The 21,396-nt window shown below is 35.0% G+C and overlaps 1 protein-coding gene across 10 annotated transcripts in view; it reads right to left on the bottom strand.

The window, feature by feature from the left end:
* Positions 1-21,396, bottom strand: part of LOC140638547 (phospholipid-transporting ATPase ABCA3-like) — a 195,415-nt gene that overhangs the window by 130,897 nt on the left and 43,122 nt on the right. For 8 of the 10 annotated variants that reach the window (XR_012035576.1, XR_012035575.1, XM_072836115.1 and 5 more), the window contains 7 exons: positions 18,305-18,564; positions 14,624-14,740; positions 13,668-13,785; positions 9,530-9,703; positions 7,443-7,624; positions 3,261-3,395; positions 522-584 (listed from right to left, as the gene is read on the bottom strand). Coding sequence is in view for 8 of the 10 variants with exons in the window: in XM_072836115.1 (XP_072692216.1) it covers positions 522-584; positions 3,261-3,395; positions 7,443-7,624; positions 9,530-9,703; positions 13,668-13,785; positions 14,624-14,740; positions 18,305-18,564 (1,049 nt within the window). In the remaining 2 variants the exon portion in view is untranslated. The remainder of the gene's footprint in view (positions 1-521; positions 585-3,260; positions 3,396-7,442; positions 7,625-9,529; positions 9,704-13,667; positions 13,786-14,623; positions 14,741-18,304; positions 18,565-21,396) is intronic. The other 2 variants (XM_072836116.1, XM_072836121.1) reach the window with 2 other exon arrangements.

Here is a 21,396-nt window from a genome sequence, read left to right as displayed (position 1 = left end):
GGTGTAAGACAGTGGTCCAGTTTCATTCTTTTGCATATAGCTGACCAGTTTTCCTGACACCACTTGTTAAAAAGATTGTTTTTTCCTATTGGGTATTCTTTTTTTTCTCTTTAAAGATTTAATTTATTTGAGAGAAAGAGACAGCAACAGAGATAGTGAGAAAGAGCACAAGCAGGGAGAAGAGGGAGAAGCAGGCCTCCTGCTGAGCATGGAGCCTCAGGTGGGGCTCAATCCCAGGACCCTAGTAACATGACCTGAGCCAAAGGCAGATAGATGCTCAACTGACTGAGCCACCCAGGTGTTCCCTCCCTCACCCATTGGATATTCCTTCCTGCTTTGTCAAAGATTAACTGACCATATAGTTGTGGGTTCATTTCTGGGTTTTCTGTTCTGTTCTATTGAACTACGTATCTATTTTCATGCCAGTACTGTACTGTTTGATCACTACAGCTTTGTAATATAGCTTGAAGTCTGGATTATGTAATCTCTGATATTTTAATTTTGTGTACCATGGTACAGACCTTCTTGAGTTCATCTTGTTTGGAATTCTCTGTTTCTTGAACTTGAGTCTGTGTTTCTTTCCCCTGGTTAGGAAAGTTTTCAGTTATTATTTCTTCAAATAAGTGTTTTACCTCTATGTTTTTCTCTTCTTCTGGGATCTCTATATGTGAGTGTTTGTTCACTTGATGTTGTCCAAGAGATACCTTAACTGATCTTCATTTAAAAAAATTCTTTTTGCTGTTTAGCTTGGGTGCTTTCCATTACCATCTTCCTGATCACCGATCCATGCCTCTGCATCTGTTAATCTACTGTTGATTCTCTCTAGCATAGTTTTAATTTCAGTTTTTGTAGTCTCCCCCGAGTGGCTCTTTTTTAAGTTTTCTATGTCAGCTACTTCTTCTAAACTTAAAGGAATGGTCTTTATCTTGCTTGTTATTTTCTATGTGTTCTCTCTCTTGTTTGCAGAAGCTGTTCAGGCAGTTCTCAGTTCTTCCGGTGGAAATGCTCTATAAATAGGTATAGATTTGTTGTGTCTGTGGAGAAGATGAGTTCAGGATCTACCTACATTGCCATCTTGGATTGGAACTCGGCTTCTTGTATCTTAAAACTTCAATAGAGTGGTTTAAAAAACAAATGGGTATTGCCTAGCTGATATTGCTTTTTTCAAATATGATAAATTATAGAAACATCCAGAAAACTGTTTGAATTTACTATCTGAATTGGAATAAAACTGATACCTTGTAAATTGTGTGCTATTACAATAAAATAGAATTCAACAACAACAAAAAAGTGGTGTGTGGCTACCATAACATTAGTAAAAGTACGTTTAAGAGAAGAACATTGCCAAGGATAAAGTGTATCATTTTATAATGATAAAGAGATCAACTTTTCAAGAACACATAATTTTCCTAAATGTTTGTGCACCCAATAACAGAGTGAAAAATATAAGGCCAAAGAGCTACAGAGAAAAATAGGAAAAATGTGGTTATTTTTAAGGACTTCAATACTTTTCTCTCAATAATTGTTAGAATGTGTAGAATCATTAAAGGATATAGAATACTTAATAAGGGCAGTCCCAATGGCGCAGCGGTTTAGCGCCGCCTGCAGCGCGGGGGGGGGGGGGGTGATCCTGGAGACCCCGGATCGAGTCCCACATCGGGCTTCCTGCATGGAGCCTGCTTCTCCCTCTGCCTGTGTCTCTGCCTCTCTCTTGCTCTCTCTGAATGAATAAATAAATAAATCTTAAAAAAAGAATACTTAATAAATTACCAACTAACTTAACTAACATTTAGGTATTACTCTAAGAACCAACAGCAGATTACACATTATTTTCAAGTATGTATATAACATGTATTTAGACAGATGACTGACTGAGCTATAAAACAAGAATCAATAAATCTAAAGGATTCATGTCATACAAAGTATCTTCTCTTACCAGAATCAGAATTAGATTAGAAATTAGTACCAGAAAGATCTCTGGAAAATCCCCAAGTAACTGCAAACTAAATAATACAAATTGTACAAAAGCTCTTCTGGAAAAGTAAAGAGGAAATACTTCCCAACGCATTCTATGAGGTTAGCATTATTCCAATATCAAAACTAGAAAAATGCCTTACAAAAAATGAAAGCAACAGATCAATATTCATCATTAAACTAAGTGAAAACGTTCTCAACAAATTTAAGAAAAGTAATTCCATAAAAATAGATGACAGAGTTTTACTTTCGGGAAATCAGCATGAAGAACTCCACAGACACACTCCCCAGTGAAACAAGAAAAGCCGTGAAAATTAAAAAACAAAACAATAATCACATAAAATATTTAGGAGTTGTCCTAAGGGCATGCAGCAAATGAAAAAACATTTATTTAAAAAAATCGACTACAACTTGGTAAATAACAGACTTACTGTTTTTAATATCCTACTCTAGCTTGTCATTCTAGGAATTATTCTAGTTTCCTCCTCTTCCTTCAATGTCCACTATCCCCCAGTATTCTCAGTTCTGTTGGAAATCTTTTAGATCTGTTTCTCTTATGTACACTTTCACAACCCTTATCCAAGTCTTATCAAAAATACCATCCAGTCTTCTTTTTCCCACTTTTCTTCTCAAGTCCCCATTCTTCAACACCTTGTTTTCCATATTGTAGTCAAAATGATCATTAAAACACATACATAATACTCCTCCAGTGCTTTAAACCAATCAATGGCTTCCCAATGAAGCCATTTACTATCATTCTTTTACCTCTAAATATATTGGTTTTCTTTTTGTTCCTCAAACACATGAACATCTTTCTCACCTCAGGGTCTTTGAATTTGCTATTTGTCTACTTATGGTATTCTTCTCTTACTTAGCTTTTCAAATAGTTAGCTCTCATTCTTCAGGTTTCAGCTCAAAGGTCATCTCTTTGGAGAAATTTCCTTTTAACTACATTTAGTGTCATCCCCTCCACTCACACTCAAATGTTATTATTGTATCATCAAGTTTATTTTCTTCACAGAATTTATTACAAAATTCAAATATCACTTGTTCTAAGCCTATCAGGAAAGAGTAGAAGTAAGCATGATGAATGGAGTAAATACTATGCTGTAAGGATATATCTATATTTATATGTTCTATGAATGTCTCTCTTAAATTAGAACTATATTGATTATGACTCTTAATTAAGCATCTTAAGTGTTTTCTAGAAATGGCCAGTTACAAACCCAGGGTATAGTATATGGCTTTCAGTCTTAGCAGGAGAAAGAGACATTTGAAACAAATACCTTGTGTAAATGTTTGATCTGGATACCTGCCACCAAACTAGTAGGTTCAGCCTCAAAATGCTTGTTTGGAGTTTGTCCACAATTTTTCACTTCTTTTTTCTCTCTAATTTTTGTTTCACCAAGCCAGTATGAGCGCTACAAAGAAAGCCAAAATGAAATTACCAAGATGAACTTTCAGAACCAAAGCATTCCATCTGAACAGATCTATAATGAATAAAGCGACTGACTTAGTAATCAAAATATGCCTACAGGGGTACCTGGATGGCTCAGTGGTTAAGCATCTGCCTTCGGCTCAGGGCATGATCCCAGGGTCCTAGGATCAAGTCCCATATTGGGCTCCCTATGGGGATCCTGCTTCTCCCTATGTCTCTGTCTCTCTCTCTTACGTCTATCATGAATAAATAAATAAAATCTTTAAAGAAAAAAACCTGCCTACAAAGAAAAGTCCAGGACCAGATGTCTTTACTGGTACCTAACATTTAAACAAGAGCAACAATTATTCTCCAAGCTGTCCAAAAAGCTTAAGAGAAAGGAACACATCCTAACTCATTCTATGAACTCAGCATTACTTGAAAAGCAAATGCCAAAGTTAGGCAAAGATATCACAAGGAAAGAAACCACAGGCCAATATCCCTTACTAATACAGATTTAAAAATCTTCAAAAAATACTCATAAATTAAACCTAATAGCATATCAAAAGGAATATTCATCATAACAAAGTGGGAGTTATCCCAGGAATGCAGGGTACTTCAACATACAAAAACCAATCAATGAAATATATCACATTAACAGAGCCAATGGGAAAGAAAACATACAATTATTTCAACTGATGCAAATAAAGCATCTGACAAAGTGTCTCATGATAAAGACAATTGGAAAACTAGGAATAGTTTCTTGAAATTCATTAGGGAATTTGTGAAAAAACCCACAGCTAATATCAGACTCAAGAGTGAAAGACTTAAAGCTTTTCTTCTAAAATCAGGGATAAGACAAGGATACCTGTTTTCATCCTTGCTATTAACCACTGTCCTGGGATATTAGCCAGAACAATAAGGCAAGAAAAAGAAATAAAAGACATTCAAATTGGAAAAAGAGAGGAAAACTGTATTTGAAGATATCATGATACTACAATTTAAGGTGCCCAGAGAATCCTCCCCTACACACACTATGAGAGCTAACAGACAAATTCAGCAAAGATGCAGGGTACAAGATCAATATGTATACACCAGTTGTGTTTGTGTATACCAGCTATGAACAATCCAAAAAGAAAACTCTATTCTAACAGTTCTATTTACAATAGCATCCAAAAGAGTAAAATACTTAGGAATAAAATTAACCAGAATGGCGAATGACACACACTGAGACTATAAAACCTCAATGAAAGAATTTAATGAAGACAATAAATGGAAAGTTAAAAGAGAAAAAGATAGTTCATGGACTGAAAGACAATTTTTAGGGGAGGGGTGATTCTGAGATCATCACTGTGTTCTCTGCACTGATTCCCAGAGCTCCCTGCATCACTGGGTTCCAGGGATAAACAGTGCAGACATACTCTTTTCTGGCTGCCTTCCTTTCCTGTCTCATTTTACCTCTCTCTGACCCTTCCAAATAAATTCCAAACCCTGTGAAAGACAACATATTTAATATGGCAATACTACTTAAAGTAATCAACAGATTCACAGTAATTCCTATAAATATTCACTTTTACAGATATAGAAAAACTGATTCTCAAGTTCTTATGGAACGTCCAGGGCTCCATAATAGCCAAAACAATCTTGAAAAAGAAGAGAAAAGCTGGATGACTTACACTTTCAGATTTCAAAATCTATTATAAAACTATAGTAATCAAACAGTGTGGTACTGACATAAGGACAGACATATGGGCCAATGGAATAAAATCGAGGATCCAAAAATGAAACTATACATCTATGGCCAACTGATTTTCAACAGGGGTGTTAAGACCACTCAATGGATAAAGAACAGTCTTCTCAAAGAACGGTTTTAGGACAAAAGGATATCCACAACCAAAAGAATAAAGTTGAATCCTTACTTCATACTATATAAACATCAACTTAAAATTGATCAGATTTAAATTTAACAGATAAAACCATCAAATTCTTTTTTTTTAACCATCAAATTCCTAGAAGAAGACACAAGGGTAAATTTTGATGACTTTGGATTTGGCAATACCTCCTTAGATGTGACACAAAATTCACAACCGATAAAACGATTTTTAAATTGGTTTTAATCAAAGTAAAAAATTATTGTCCATGAAAGAGTACTAAGAAGAGAGTGAGAAGAAAATCCACAGAATGAAAGAAAATATATATAAATCATGTACCTGATAAGGCTCTACTGTCCAGAATATATAAAAAAGATAAGCCAGTTAAAAAAGTCACAGACCTTGAATAGACATTTCTGTAAGTAACATGTTCAATGGCCAAAAAGCAAGCCCATGAAAATATCTCAAAATGATTAGTTATTAGGGAAATGCTAATCAAAACCACGAGATACCACTTTATCCCACAAGAATGGCTATAATAAAGGGAAAAGAGAATAACAAGGGTTTGTGAGGCTGTGCAGAAATTGGAACCCTAGTACATTGGTTGTGGGAAAGTACAAATGGTGCAGCTATTGCAGAAAATAGTTTAGTGGTTCCTGAAAACACGAAACAAAGAATTATCCTAAGTACTAGCAATTATACTTCTACGTATATTCCCAAAAGAACTGAAACAGGTATTCAAGCAAATACTTATAGACAAATATTCACAGCAGCACTATTCAAACATCTAAAAGATGCCCTACATTTCTAACTACAGGTTGATAAAGGAATTGTTCTATATACATACAATGGAATATTATTCAGCAACCCAAGAGTGAGTTGCTGACATATATTAATGTAAACTTCAAAAACATTATATTAAGTGAAAGAAGCCGGACCCAAATGGTCACACATTGCATAATTCTATTTATATGAAACATCCAGGATATGAGTTCATAGAAAAAGAAAGCTGATTAGTGATTGCTACAGTCTTGGGTAGGGAAAATGGGATGTGACTTCTTAATGGGTATACAATTTTATTTTTGGGTAATAAAAATATTTTGGAACTAGATATGTGCAAGTACATTGTAAATGTACTAAATTCCACTGCTTTTTTCACTTCAAAGTGGTTAATTTTAACTTACATGACTTTCATCTTAATTAAAAATTTTAATGTGAAAAAAGAAAAGAGGTACTACAAAAACTTGAAAACACTCTGGCTTGGTTTACTATGTGGCTCTTGCATACCTTCAGCAATTGATGTTTGCAGCAAAATTATGTATGATTTATATCTCTAGAATTTAGAAGCAAAAATCGTTTTGAAATGTTAGTGTTCATGGTTTGTCTCCCTCTCTAATTTTTCCCACGCAGTTCCCCTCAAACCATGAGAGACTCCTAACTCTGGGAAACAAACAAAGGGTTGCGGAAGGGGAACTGGGTGGGGGATGGGGTAACTGGGTGACAGGTACTGAGTGTACTTGATGGAATAGCACTGGGTGTTATACTATATGCTGGCAAATTGAATTTAAATAAAAAAAATGTAAATAAAAGACAAGGTATAAATGGGAAAAAAAAGAAATGTTAGTGTTCAGAAGTAAGGACAAAATGGAATTACTCAACAATGAAGTTACAGCCAGTGCATTTTATCACACTAAGAATACTATTTTTGTACTACATATTATTCAATAATGGCACGAGTATAGAGGGCAAGATGCAGAAATTCTCCTACTGTACGTAAACTGGTCTAATCCTTGAAAGGAAACAGGTGGTAAGAACACAGATATGGAAAATACCCAATCCTTTACTCACTAGGATCTAAGAAATCATCATATATTATTTAGCTGGGAACAACTTTTGCAGACTTTCAGATTTCTTTATTCTCCAATCTAATCCACTATGTACCATGTGGCTGAAGAAGAGTTCTATTACTCATAGTTCTTAATGTATGGTGTCTTATCCACAGACTGTACATTTGGACATGTGGAAGGCTTTAAGAGATCAAGAAATGGCTAGCATTTTCATATGGCTGGTATACACAAAAAAATGATTCTACCGGACCTTTTGATTGGACTATAAATATTACATGAAATAGGTTCATAAGGACTATGGCTTTCTCCAGTAACACCAGCATTAGTACTCACCAAAAGAAAAAAGTACCATGGTTGGGGCACACCACACTGCCCTGGAAAGATGGTTTCCATATACCAGGTCACAAGGCCATATAAGAAAGCATCAAGTAAAAGCATTAACAAAATATAGCCAAATATGAGGTTATCCTCAAGGTTGACTGGTCTCCAAATGTTATCCCATCTAACACCAATTTCTGAAACAAAAAGGAGATACTATAGATGACTCTGTGAAATAGCAAAGAAAAAAGATTGATAGTTTAAATCCTGTCACTGTAAATTACCTATATGTTAATACCTTTATTATTTAAGTCATCTAAGAAAATGATGAAATATGTAATAACAATGGGTTCTTTCCACCTAACTTCACAATCTACAAAAATAAATAAGAATTACTAAGACGAGGTCAGTGAATGAAACAAAAATAATGAAAAAAGTGAGCCTATTAGATCCTATTTTTCTATCCCCTCATCCTAAATTCACATTTAAACTACCATCAGAATACATAAATCTGGAAAAATATTCAATAGCACTAGAGATGAATGCTGACTACAAAGCAGAAGAAAAAGATGTTTTGCTTAAATAGAGTTCTGGGACACCTGGTGGCTCAGTTGGTTAAGTGTCTCAACTCTTGATTTTGGCCCAGGTAATGATCTCAGGGTCATGAGATCGAGCACTGCGTCAGGCTCTGTGCCCAATGATGAGCCTGCTTGAGATTCTCTTTCTCTCTCTTTCTGCTCCTCTTCCTCTGCTCACACATGTGTGCACTCTCTTAAAGAGACGAAGAAAGAAAGAAAGAAAGAAAGAAAGAAAGAAAGAAAGAAAGAAAGAAAGGAAGAAAGGAAGAAAGAAAGGAAGAAGAAAGAAAAGTTCTGATAGAAGAGAAAAAGAAAGTCATCAAAAAAAGGTAATCCTTTGTTCTATTTCTTCTATTTCTGGACAGAGTGTAGCACAACTAAAAAGCATGGGGGCTTGCAGTGAACTCCAAAAAAGACATTTCATGAATATGGTCAATGAAACTTGTCTTTTCTTCAGCTTCAGCCTCCCTTTCCTATAGACCAGCACCATAAGAAGGATATTCATCAGCACTGTATCTTTGAAAAAGCTATAATAAGGTAACCATTTAAGAAAAAAATATTTAGTAGTATTAAAAATCATCAAAATGAAAGCAATTTTGAGAGGCAGTGAACAGAAAATTAGAAACAACAACAAAAGAGGTAGAATGCAAGTTTTATGAAGTCTGCTGTACCGTGAGAAATCCTCCTACCTATATAGGAATAATATAGAAAAGAAGCAATAACTAAATACAATAAACTAATCCAATAAAAAATAATTCAATTAGAAAACCAAAATGTATACATCCTATTGCAGATTAAGCCAATGAAAACCCCACATCTAGATAAATTCTAGTGAAAATTTTAATGTTCCATATATAAAGAAAGAATAATGCAAGTATCCATATAGAAATCATATGTATATTCTTCTGACTGGCACAGGATTTTGTTCACAGGTGAAAAAATTAAGTCCTCAATCATCTTCATTAATCAATAAGTACAATGAAATTCCCACTAAATCCCAGTAAGATTTTTCATAAATTTTGACAAAGTCATCCTAAAGTTCAAGTAGAAAGCAAAGTGACAAGAATAAAGAACAAGGACAGGGGCAGCCCGGGTGGCTCAGTGGTTTAGCGCCACCTTCAGCCCGGGGTGTGATCCTGGAGACTCGGGATGGAGTCCCACGTTGGGCTCCCTGCATGGAGCCTGCTTCTCCCTCTCCCTATGTCTCTGCTTCTCTCTGTGTCTCTCATGAATAAATAAATAAAATCTTTTTTTTTTTTTTTTTTTTTTTTAAAGAACAAGGTCTGTAGATAAGACTAACAGAGGCTTCTTGTGGAGAGATGGGAACTTCTAATTTTTCACTCCTTTGATTTTTTTTTTTTTTTAGTTCACATAACTGTCTTTAACAATAAATAAACAAATCTAGGGATAAATAATTTGTATAAGATTTTCTTACTTCCTTACCCACTGTCCCACCCATGCTGCCTCAATTCCACCTTTCAAGAATCGAACAGCAAAGGCAAGATTTGCATGGCAAACACTTACGTTTTAATTCCAATTTGAGCAGACGACTAATTCCCAGTGCCAATGCAACATTTGAGCTGAGACAGACAGTCACTTTCTGGGTGAGGGTCATGTGTCCATAGTGTTTAATAATGGTATTAAATGGAAAGAAAGCGGCAAAATATAGGAGACTTCCAGCAGAAGCAGCCAAATGGACTGCAAATAAGGAAATTATAAGGTCAGCTTAAAGCTTATGCAAAATAATGAATAACTTTTTCTACTACAGTATAGGGTAGTAAGCTCTATGAGGGAAGGATATTTGTCTTTCTTTTTCACCCTTCTATCACTGATGTCCGGCACACAGTATATACTCCCTGAATATGTGTTAAAAATGAATTAACTAACAGTTAATGTATAGAATATTTAGTCATTTAAACAAAGATTTACTCTTGAGCACTTGGCTTAAGAAATTATAAATGTATACCATTATTATTTATTATTAATTATTAATAATTATTAGTGTTCCCAGAGTTTGAAGTATTGGGTAGAATATAAAGTTCTTTATGAAGTTTTAAACACATGCTTCCAATCAAAATCATGATGCCTAAAATAAAGAATAGTTGAATAAATAGATAACAACTACTGAGAGTTAGATGTGGTTATGTCCATAAGCATGGGATCTATAGACTAGAAAAAGAATTCTTGTTAGGATTATCATTGAGACGACATAAAATCAGCACCAAGGAAGAAAGTAAAAACACTCAAATCATGGTCAACTAATCTTCGATAAAGTAGGGATGAACATCCAATGGAAAAAAGTCTTTTCAACAAATGGTGCTGGGAACACTAGACAGCCACATGCAGAAGAATGAAACTGGACCACTTTCTTATGCCATACACAAAAATAAATTCAAAATGGATGAAAGACCTCAATGTGAGACAGGAAACTATAAAAATCCTGGAGGAAAACACAGCCAGTAACCTCTTCCATCTTGGCCGTAGCACCTTCTTACTAGACATGTTGCTGGAGGAAGGGAAACAAAAGCAAAAATGAACTTTTGGGACTTCAAGATAAAAAGCTTGTTGAAGGAAACAATCAATTAAAACTAAAAGGCAACCTATGGAATGGGAGAAGACATTTGCAAATGACATTATCTGATAAAGGGTTAGCATCCAAAATATATAAAGACCTTATCAAACCCAACACCCAAAAAACAAATAATCCAGTTAAGAAATGGGCAAAAGACAAGAATAGACCTTTTTCCAAAGAAGACACCCAGATGGCCAACAGACACATAAAAAGATGCTCAACATCACTCAGATTCAGGGAAATACAAATCAAAGCTATGATGAGATACCACCTCACATCTGTCAGAATGGCTAAAATTAACGACAATGGAAGCAACAGATATTGGCAAGTATATGGAGAAAGGGGGAACCCTTTTACACTGGGATTGCAAACTGGTACGGCCACTCTGGACAAAAGTATGAAGGTTCCTCAAAAAGTTAAAAATAGAACTATCCTAAAACCCAGCAATTGCACTCCTAGGCATGACTCATGCACCCTGATGTTTATAGCAGCACTATCAACAATATATAGTGGAATAGTACTTAGCTATCAAAAAGAATGAAATCTTGCTATATACAATGACATGGATGGAACTACTAAATGAAACAAGTCAGAGAGAGACAAATACCATATGACTTCACTCGTGTGGAATTAAGAAACAAAACAGATGAACATGGGCGAAAGGGGAAAGAAAAAGAGAGAGAGGTAAACCATAAGAGACTCTTAACTACAGAGAACAAATGAGGGTTGATGGAGGGAGGTGGGGGGATTGGCTAAATGGTTGGTGGGTATTAAGGAGGGCAGTTGCTGTAATGAGCATGGGGTGTTATGTGGAAGTGATGACTCACCAAATTCCACTCCTGAAACCAGTATTATACTATATGATAACTAACTAGAATTTAAATAAAATCTTGAAACAAAAAAATAAATAAGACAAACTTAAAAAGACACTCACATTAAATTACAATGATATAAACTATCTTTTTCTTTCTTTCAATCACTTTATTGAGATATTACTGACATATAAAGAGCTGTACATGCTTAATGTAAACAATTTGATGAGTTTGGAGGTAGGTATGTACACCTGTGAATACTTGTGAATACATCACAATCTATGCTATAAACATACCTATCACCTCCCAAAGTTTCCATCTGCTCTCTTTTTCTCTCCCTCTGTCCTCCTTATTATTTCTTTTTAGCTATCAAAAAGAATGAAATCTTGCTATATACAATGACATGGATGGAACTACTAAATGAAACAAGTCAGAGATGTGAATACTTAACCTAAAAGGTACCTCTTAGCAAGCTTTTTAAGTGTACAGTACTGTACTGTTAACTAGGCACTATGTTGTAGATGTTTAAGGCACTTATTCATCTTGCATAATGAAACTCTAACACTATTACCCTTTGACTAATACCTCCTTGCTTCCCTTTTCCCCAACTTCCTGGCAACCACCATTCTAGGCTGGCTGTGTGTGTGTGTATATATATATATATATATATATATATATATATATATATATATATATATATATATATATCATATAGTATTGTTTTCCTGTATCTTGCTTGTTTCACTTAACAATGGCCTCTAGGTTTCTGTTTTTACAAATGGCAGAATCTCCTTCTTTTATAAGGCAGAAAAAAACTCTTTGTATTATATACATTTTTTTAAACCATTCACCTGATGAAGGACATTTAGGTTGCTTCCATGTCTTGGCCATTGTGAATAATGTTATAGTGAATATGACAGTGATTGTTTGTTTATTTATTTATCTTTTTAATTTATCTTTTTATTTTTTTCATAATGATAAGGGTACCATTCCCTATTTCCCCCATCTCTCTATTCATCTCCTCTGTTTTTTTTTTCTTGTTTTTTTAATTTATTTTTTATTGGTGTTCAATTTACTAACATACAGAATAACCCCCAGTGCCCGTCACCCATTCACTCCCACCCCCCGCCCTTCTCCCCTTCCACCACCCCTAGTTCCTTTCCCAGAGTTAGCAGTCTTTACGTTCTGTCTCCCTTTTTGATATTTCCCACACAATTCTTCTCCCTTCCCTTATATTCCCTTTCACTATTATTTATATTCCCCAAATGAATGAGAACATATAATGTTTGTCCTTCACCGACTGGCTTACTTCACTCAGCATAATACCGTCCAGTTCCATCCACGTTGAAGCAAATGGTGGGTATTTGTCATTTCTAATAGCTGAGTAATATTCCATTGTATACATAAACCACATCTTCTTTATCCATTCATCTTTCGTTGGCCATCAGGGAAATACAAATCAAAACCACAATGAGATACCACCTCACACCAGTGAGAATGGGGAAAATTAACAAGGCAGGAAACAACAAATGTTGGAGAGGATGCGGAGAAAAGGGAACCCTCTTACACTGTTGGTGGGAATGTGAACTGGTGCAGCCACTCTGGAAAACTGTGTGGAGGTTCCTCAAACAGTTAAAAATATACCTGCCCTACGATCATCTCCTCTTTGGTCACATTCAGTTTGTTCTCCATAAGTAAGAGTATGTTTCTTGGTTTATCTCCACCTTTTTCCTTTTTCTCATTTGTTTTGTTTCTTAAATTCACATATGAGTGAAATCATATGGCATATGTCTTTCTCTGACTTACTTATTTTTAGCATAATACTCTCTAGCCTCATCCACATCTTGTAAATGGCAGGACTTCATTCTTTTTTATGGCTGAATAATATTCCATTGTATATTCATACACCACACCTTCTCTATTTGTTTATCAACTGATGGACATCTGGGCTGCTTCCACATTTTGGCTATTGTAAATAATGCTATGAACATAGGGATGCATGTATCCTTTTGAATTAGTGTTTTTGTATTTGGGGATAGATACCCCCAGTACTGTGATTACTGAATTGCAGGGTAGTTTTTTAACTTTTTGAAGGGATAGGTGAAACAGGTGAAGGGGATTAAGAGCACACTCATTGTGATGAGCACTGAGTAATGTACAAAATTGTTGAATCACTATATTGTACACTTGAAACTAATATATTTAACACTATATATTAATTACAGTGGAATTTAATAAACACCCCAAAAATCTGTTACAGGGTGAGTTTTAGACTTACCTTTATTGAAGAATGTGCTAACCATAAATGCAAAGAATATTGAAGCAATGGCATAACACATAAGAAAGACAAAGATGAAACTACTGTCACTGAAGCGAAAGATTGGCTCACTGAAAATCTACAAGAAAACAATTATGACATCATGTAAGGTACACCATAAATACTATCACATAAGAGAAGAAAGAGAAAATGATAGCCCTAATGAGATAGATCACTACTCAGTGATTGAAACTCAAAGAGATGGAAAATTAACTAAGTAATTTATTTTTTACATAAAGGTTTATGTTTTTTCTCAGATATATAGCAGCCTCTGACTTTCCACAGCAGAAATAACTAGGGTAAGGCTGCAATCAACTAGAAGATGTCTAACACAGAAGTTATTAAACACATGTAGCTAACAAACACTTAAAATGTAGCAAGTGTGACTTAATTTTTTTTCATTTATTTCTCTTTAGATTAAAAAATGAAGGCAGCGTTTAATACAGATCAAGTATTTCTGATGAAAATATAGTGTATGAATTCAGATATGCTGTAAATATAAAACATACACTAGAGTGCATGTTTTATACACAGTACAAAAAGGATCAGGGGTGCCTGGGTGGCTCAGTTGGTTAAGCATCTGCCTTTGACTTGGGTCACGATCCTGGCATCACTGCTCAGTGGCGAGTCTGTTTCTCCGTCTGCCCCTTCACTCTGCTCATGTTCTCCCTCTCGTTCTCTCAAATAAATAAAATAAGATAAAATAAAATAAAAATAATGTAAAACTCTTAATTTTAAAATTGGTTCTATGTTCAATTAATAATTTGTTCATATTAGGCTAAATTTAAAATATCATTAACATAATTTCACCTGTTCTTTATAGTTTTAAAATTTTCTACTGGCCACTAAAAAACCTTCCAGTATTACATATGTGACTTGTGGTATTTCTACTGGACAGCATGAAATGAGATACTTGCCTTGGCAGAGAATAAAACACATATCAAAGAGATAATAATGATATAAAAAAAGAAGAATGTGAAGAAATAGGCAGCCCAGATGATCCAGTTTTGAAGTCCAATTATAAGCTGGTATTCCTATAGGAAAATCAACACAAGTCAAATATTACATGTATCAAAAATTCATACCACTTACATACATTTTTTCTATTTAAATTCCCATGAAAAACTAGGTAAATGGTTAATATCATCTCCATGTTATGAATGAGAAAAATCATGGCTCAGAAACTGTGCTGTTCAATAATATGCATTTAGGGCAATGCTGGCATTAAAATATTTCTCCTGAGTTCAGAGATCTTTCTTCATTACTACACCTAGTATTAGACCAAAAAGGAAAATATCTAAAATTAACCTTCAAAATCTTAAGTTCTCTTTTCTATTATACTCTACTTCTGGGAGTATGAGAGAGATGTGTCTATTTTTTTTTTAATCCAATTGTACGTTAGAAGCCGATTATACTTCTTAGGCTTGTTCCTTGTAGACAATGTGTCTTTTTCCTCACTCTGGTTGCTTTCAAGATTTTCTTTTTGGTCTTTAATTCTCAACAGTTTGAATATGCTTTGTGTGTGTATGTGTATGTGTGTGTGTGGTATTTTTTCCTGCTTTGTGTTCCTTGAGCTTCTTAGATCTGTAATTTTGATGTCTATCATTAATTTTGAAAAATTCTCTGCCATTATTTCTTTGGCTCTATTCTCTTATCTCCTTTTTTTGGGGGGGGGGATTTAAATTATGTATGTGTTATGCTATTTGATATTGTCCTACACTTCTTGAATACTTTATTCTGGGTTTTTACATTTTGTTTTGTCTTTGCATTTCAGTTCATATAACTTCAACTGTCTTATATTCAATTCTGTGATTCTTTCCTCAAGTCTAGTGATGAGCCCGTCAAAAGCATTTTTCATTTTTGTTAGCATGTCTAGATATTTTATGTCTAGATATTCTATTTTGACTCCGTATAGTTTTGATCTCTCTGATAACTTTACCTATCTGATCTTGTATGTTACCTACTGTGCAGAGGAGTTCAAAAAGCAGGCCCTGACTACTATTCTTAGAAATACATGTAATGAAAAAAAAAAAAAAGAAATACATGTAATGAGCACTGAGTGTTATATGCAATTGATGAATCACTAAACTCTCTATCTGAAAATGATAAATACTCTATATGTTAATTAATTGAATTTACATAAAACAGCAAATTAATTTAAAAAATAAAGGCATGTTTGCAAGTTGGCCCTTGGCTGGTGTATGGTATCATGGCTAGTAAACTGTTCCCTACACTGATACAAAACTTTCCCTAAATACAAATCAAAACCACCATGAGATACCACCTCACACCAGTGAGAATGGGGAACATTAACAAGGCAGGAAACCACAAATGTTGGAGAGGATGCAGAGAAAAGGAATTCTCTTACACTGTTGGTGGGAATGTGAACTGGTGCAGCCACTCTGGAAACCTGTGTGGAGGTTCCTCAAAGAGTTAAAAATAGACCTGCCCTACGATTGGGGATTTACCCCAAAGATACAGATGCAACGAAACGCCGGGACACCTGCACCCCGATGTTTCTAGCAGCAATGTCCACAATAGCCAAACTGTGGAAGGAGCCTCGGTGTCCATCGAAAGATGAATGGATAAAGAAGATGTGGTTTATATATACAATGGAATATTACTCAGCCATTAGAAATGACAAATACCCACCATTCGCTTCAACGTGGATGGAACTGGAGGGTATTATGCTGAGTGAAATAAGTCAATCGGAGAAGGACAAACATTATATGGTCTCATTCATTTGGGGAATATAAATAATAGTGAAAGGGAATATAAGGGAAGGGAGAAGAAGTGTGTGGGAAATATCAGAAAGGGAGACAGAACATAAAGACTCCTAACTCTGGGAAACGAACTGGGGGTGGTGGAAGGGGAGGAGGTCGGGGGGTGGGGGTGAATGGGTGACGGGCACTGAGGGGGGCACTTGACGGGATGAGCACTGGGTGTTATTCTGTATGTTGGCAAATTGAACACCAATAAAAAAGAAATTTATTATAAAAACAAAAAAACAAAAAAACCCCACAAAAGTTTCCCTAAATGATAAGGGTAAGTGACTGTGCTAAAACTGTTTGTACAAACACTATGGTTTATGCTGAATATCTGCTTTCCAGGAGTGTGGAATTTTGGTATATGATAGGCAAAGGGTGTCTACCTAACCAGCCCCCTTCAAAACATTAGGTGCTAAATCTGATGACTTCCCTGGCCACAAACATCACAAACATACTGCTGGATTTTCATTGCTGGGGCAAGAGTGGGCTCTGCGTGGCCTCTTGTGAGGTTAACTGAAGAAGCCTGCAGGTGAATTCCTCCAGGTTTTGCCTGTGTCATATCCTGTTATGAGCCAGCTATGTTTATTTCCTAGCTGTGAGCATATAATTAATGCTTAATTAAGTCCCATGAGTCCTTCTATAGATTTTCAGAAATTAGGGGCTGTCTTGAGGATCCTGGGCACATCTACCTTTTCCTTAGTGCCTTTAAATGATTAATTATAGTAATTTAAAATTCCGTATCTGATATTTCCAACATCTATGTCATACCTGTGTCAGGTTCTGATAATTGATTTGCCTCTTTAGACTATGCTTTCTCTTAATTTTTGGTATGTTTAATAATTTTTTGTTGAAACCCACACATGTTATTTAGGGTAACAGATATCAAGGTGAAGGCCTAAGATGTAGGGTTTTATGTTAATTTAGCCAGGAGTTGCACTGTCCTTGAAATTCTTATTCTTGTTACTTCAATTTCTCTAGTGACACATTCTATCTCCTTACATTCCTTCAGATTTTCTCTTCCTGCTGCTTCCAAGAGAAAAGTTTCTCTCTGAAATTCTGCCAGCTTGAAAAACTGATAAGTGGCATCAATATTCATTCTCCTTTTTTTATATTTCCTGCTACTGGGATGTAAATTATGTATGTGTTATGCTATTTGATATTGTCCTACACTTTTTGAATACTTTATTCTGGGTTTATACATTTTGTAAAATGTAAAACATTACACAAAGCATATTCAAACTGTTGAGAATTAAAGACCAAAAGGAAAATCTTGAAAGCAACCAGAGTGGGGAAAAATACACATTGTCTACAAGGAACAAGCATAAGAAGTATAATTGACTTCTAACGTACAATTGGATTAAAAAAATAGACACATTTCTCTTATACTCCTGGAAGTAGAGTATAATAGAAAAGAGAACTTAAGATTTTTTCCTTTTTGGTCCAATACTAGGTGTAGTAATGAAGAAAGATCTCTGAACTCACCAATGATAAATATGTAGAAATAATCCAACTCTCCATACAAAAGAGCCCCACAGGCCTAAAAACATCTTTACAGAAACAGACAAACACAGGGGTGAAAAAAGAGAGAGGCAAACCAAAATACAGACTCTTAATTATAGAGAACAAAACGAGGGTTGCTGGAGGGGAGGTGGATGGGAGGATGGGTTAAATGGGTGATGTGTATTAAAGAGGGCACTTGTGATGAGCACCAAGGGTTGTATGTAAGTGATGAAACTCTAAATTCTACTCCTGAAACTAATAGCACATTATATGTTAACTGACTAGAACTTAAATAATAACTTGAACAAAAAAAGAAAATAATTGAATTACCTTCAATCTTTTTTCCCTTTCCCAGACAATGTATCGCATGATGGAAAGTACAGTTGGAGAGAACATAAGTATGAACATCAAAGGGAGGAAGGAACTAATGATAAAAATTAATTCATCATGAGAATAAGCTGGGTGTGGAAATCTCCTTATAAAGATACTGGTACTATCAAACATGTTCCGGCTAGCATTGCTCTCATGATACAGCATGATGGCTTTGTCTAGGGCATGCTGTACAGCCAGGAACCCTTCTCTGATGTACCCTGTATATAAAACAAACATAGTCAAGTAAAACAGACTAAGGAACTGCTCGGATATATAAATAATAAGGCAATTCAAGTAAGTCATAGCTCATCACCTACAGAACCCAAATTTCCTGCTATATTAAGGCTAATTGCACAAAATTACCCTGAGAACATATAGTTTTTATATGGAAGCAAGGGATACTTCCTCAGCTGAATCTGAATCACATCTTCCCAAAATTAAATACATTTTATGACACTGGTAGGCTTGTTAATGCAATCTATATTGACAAAAATAATGCAGATTAAATATTAGAGAGATGAAGACTTGGAAATGTAAATACAGAAATGAAGCTCAGAATCACATTTAAATTCTACAGAGTAATGCAGAATAGCCCTTAAAAATTGTTTCACTGAAACCAAGTCAACCATATAACTAAAAGGCAACTTAGAGTTTAATCTTTTTTTTAAAGATTTTATTTATTTAATTATAAGAGACACACAGAGAGAGGCAGAGACACAGGCAGAGGGAGAAGCAAGCTTCCCGCTGGGAGCCAGATGCAGGATTGATCCCAGGACCTCGGGATCATGCCCTTAGGCATGAACATTTGAAGGCAAATGTTCAACCACTGAGCCACCCAGGTGTCCCAGGTTTATTTTGTTTTTATCATTTTTTAAAATTGAAACTAGGATTATTAAATTTGAACTTTTCTATTTTTCTAATATGAACATTTAAAACTATAAGCTTCTTTCTAAACATGGCTTTAGCTATATCCCCCCAGTTTTGCTCCTAAATCTTTTTTTTTATAAATTTATTTTTTATTGGTGTTCAATTTGCCAACATATAGAATAACACCCAGTGCTCATCCCGTCAAGTGCCCACCTCAGTGCCCGTCACCCAGTCACCCCCACGCTCCCAAATCTTAAAGTTATGTTTTCTTTATTATTCAATTTAAAATATTTTCTACTTTCTTTATGACTTCTTTGACTCATGGATTATTTAGAAATGGTTGTTCAATGTCCACGTATTTTTCTAATTATCTAATGTTTCCAATGATCTCATTGTTATCAGTCCCTAATTCCACTGTCATCAGAGAACACACTCTATATGATTTCAGTCTTTTTAATTTCAATGAGATTTATTTTATAACTCAGCCTGAGAGTTATCCTGGTGAAAATGCCTTGTGCACTTAAAAAGAATGTGTATTCTAACACTGTTGAGTAATTGCTCAATTACTCAATTGCTCAGGGAAACATTTGAAAATGTTCTTCGTATCATTTACTTCTTTACAATTTTTTTTTGTTTAGATATTCTGTCAACTGATCAGAGAAGGATATTAATATCTCCATCGACAATGGTAGTATTGCCCAATTCTCCCTTTAGTTCTGTCAATTTTTGCTTCGTGTATTTTGAAGCTGTTATTAGATGCATACATATTTATAATTGTTATATCCTTCTGATCAATTGGCCCTTTGTCTTGAAATCTGTTTTACTGGATATGTGTATATCTGCTCCAGTCATTTTATGGGTATTGTCTTTAATCACATTTAAGACTTTTTCTACACATATTTTTTTCTGCCCTCTTCTCTTTTATCTGTCAGGGACTCTATACATATGTTAAAACTTTTGGTGTTGCTCCACATTTCACTGAAACTCCATTTTTTTTATTTTTTGTTTTTCAAACTGAATACATTTTATTTTTTAAAAAAGATTTTATTGATTTATTCATGAGAGACACAGAGAGAGAGAGGCAGAGACACTGGCAGAGGGAGAAACAGGCTTCACACAGGGAGCCCGGCGTGGGACTCAATTCCGGGTCTCCAGGATCACGCCCTAGGCTGAAGGTGGCACTAAACCGCTGGGCCACCAGGGCTTCCCTGAATACATTTTATTGTTCCAAGTTCATTTATTCTTTCTTCTGTCATCTTCACTTCACTATTAAATCTGTCCTATATTTTCCAATTCTAGACTCTGTGTTTTATTCCTTTTTTTATGGTTTCTAATTCTCTGCTGAGACTTACCACTTCTTCCATTGTGTTATAATAGCCACCTTACAACAAATTCTTATTTGCTAGTTCCATAATCTGAGTTATCTTGGAATCTCAGTTGGATATTAAGATACAGTACACAAAACCACTGTAATAGTAATATGATATTGGTTTAAGAGTAGACAGACTAGGGGTGCCTGGGTGGTTCAGCACCTGCCTTTACCTCAGGTCATGATCTCAAGGTCCTGGGATCAAGCCCATATTGGGCTCCCTACTCAGTGAGGAGTCTGCTTCTTCCTCCTTCCTCCCCACTCTTGCTCTCTTGTTATCTCTGTTGCTGTCTGTCTCTCTCTCTTGCAAATAAGTAAAAAAATAAAAAAATCTAAAAAGAAAAGAGTAGTTAGACTAGTAGGAAAAGAAGAGAAAATTTTAGGACAGATTATTTTAAATAGTTTTGGGAAAATTGTTTTCCTCTCTGCAGTAAAAAATGATATTGAATCCCTAGCCCAAACTACACACAAATGTGAACTCCTTCCTCATGGATTAACAACCAAATCATAGAAGGAAAAACCATAAAGAGGAAATAGTAGAAGGATATTTTTGAATTTATGAGTAGAGATGGACTTCTTAAATGAAAATCCAGAAAAAGACCATGTGGCCCCCAAACAATAAATTATATCAAATTAAAGATTTCTGCTCAATAAAGGACAGCATAGATAAAACCAAAATTTGGAAAAAGATACTTGCAAAATTTAGAACCAGCAATGTATCTGAAAATACATCAAACTCCTGAATAAATATAAATCTTTAAATAGATATATAAATAAAATGTGTGTTACATTATTTGAAACTGTGTTCTGAAAA

The sequence above is a fragment of the Canis lupus genome, chromosome 8, assembly GCF_048164855.1.
Source record: "Canis lupus baileyi chromosome 8, mCanLup2.hap1, whole genome shotgun sequence".
Lineage (NCBI taxonomy): Eukaryota > Metazoa > Chordata > Mammalia > Carnivora > Canidae > Canis > Canis lupus.
This window is presented reverse-complemented; position numbering and strand designations above follow the sequence as displayed.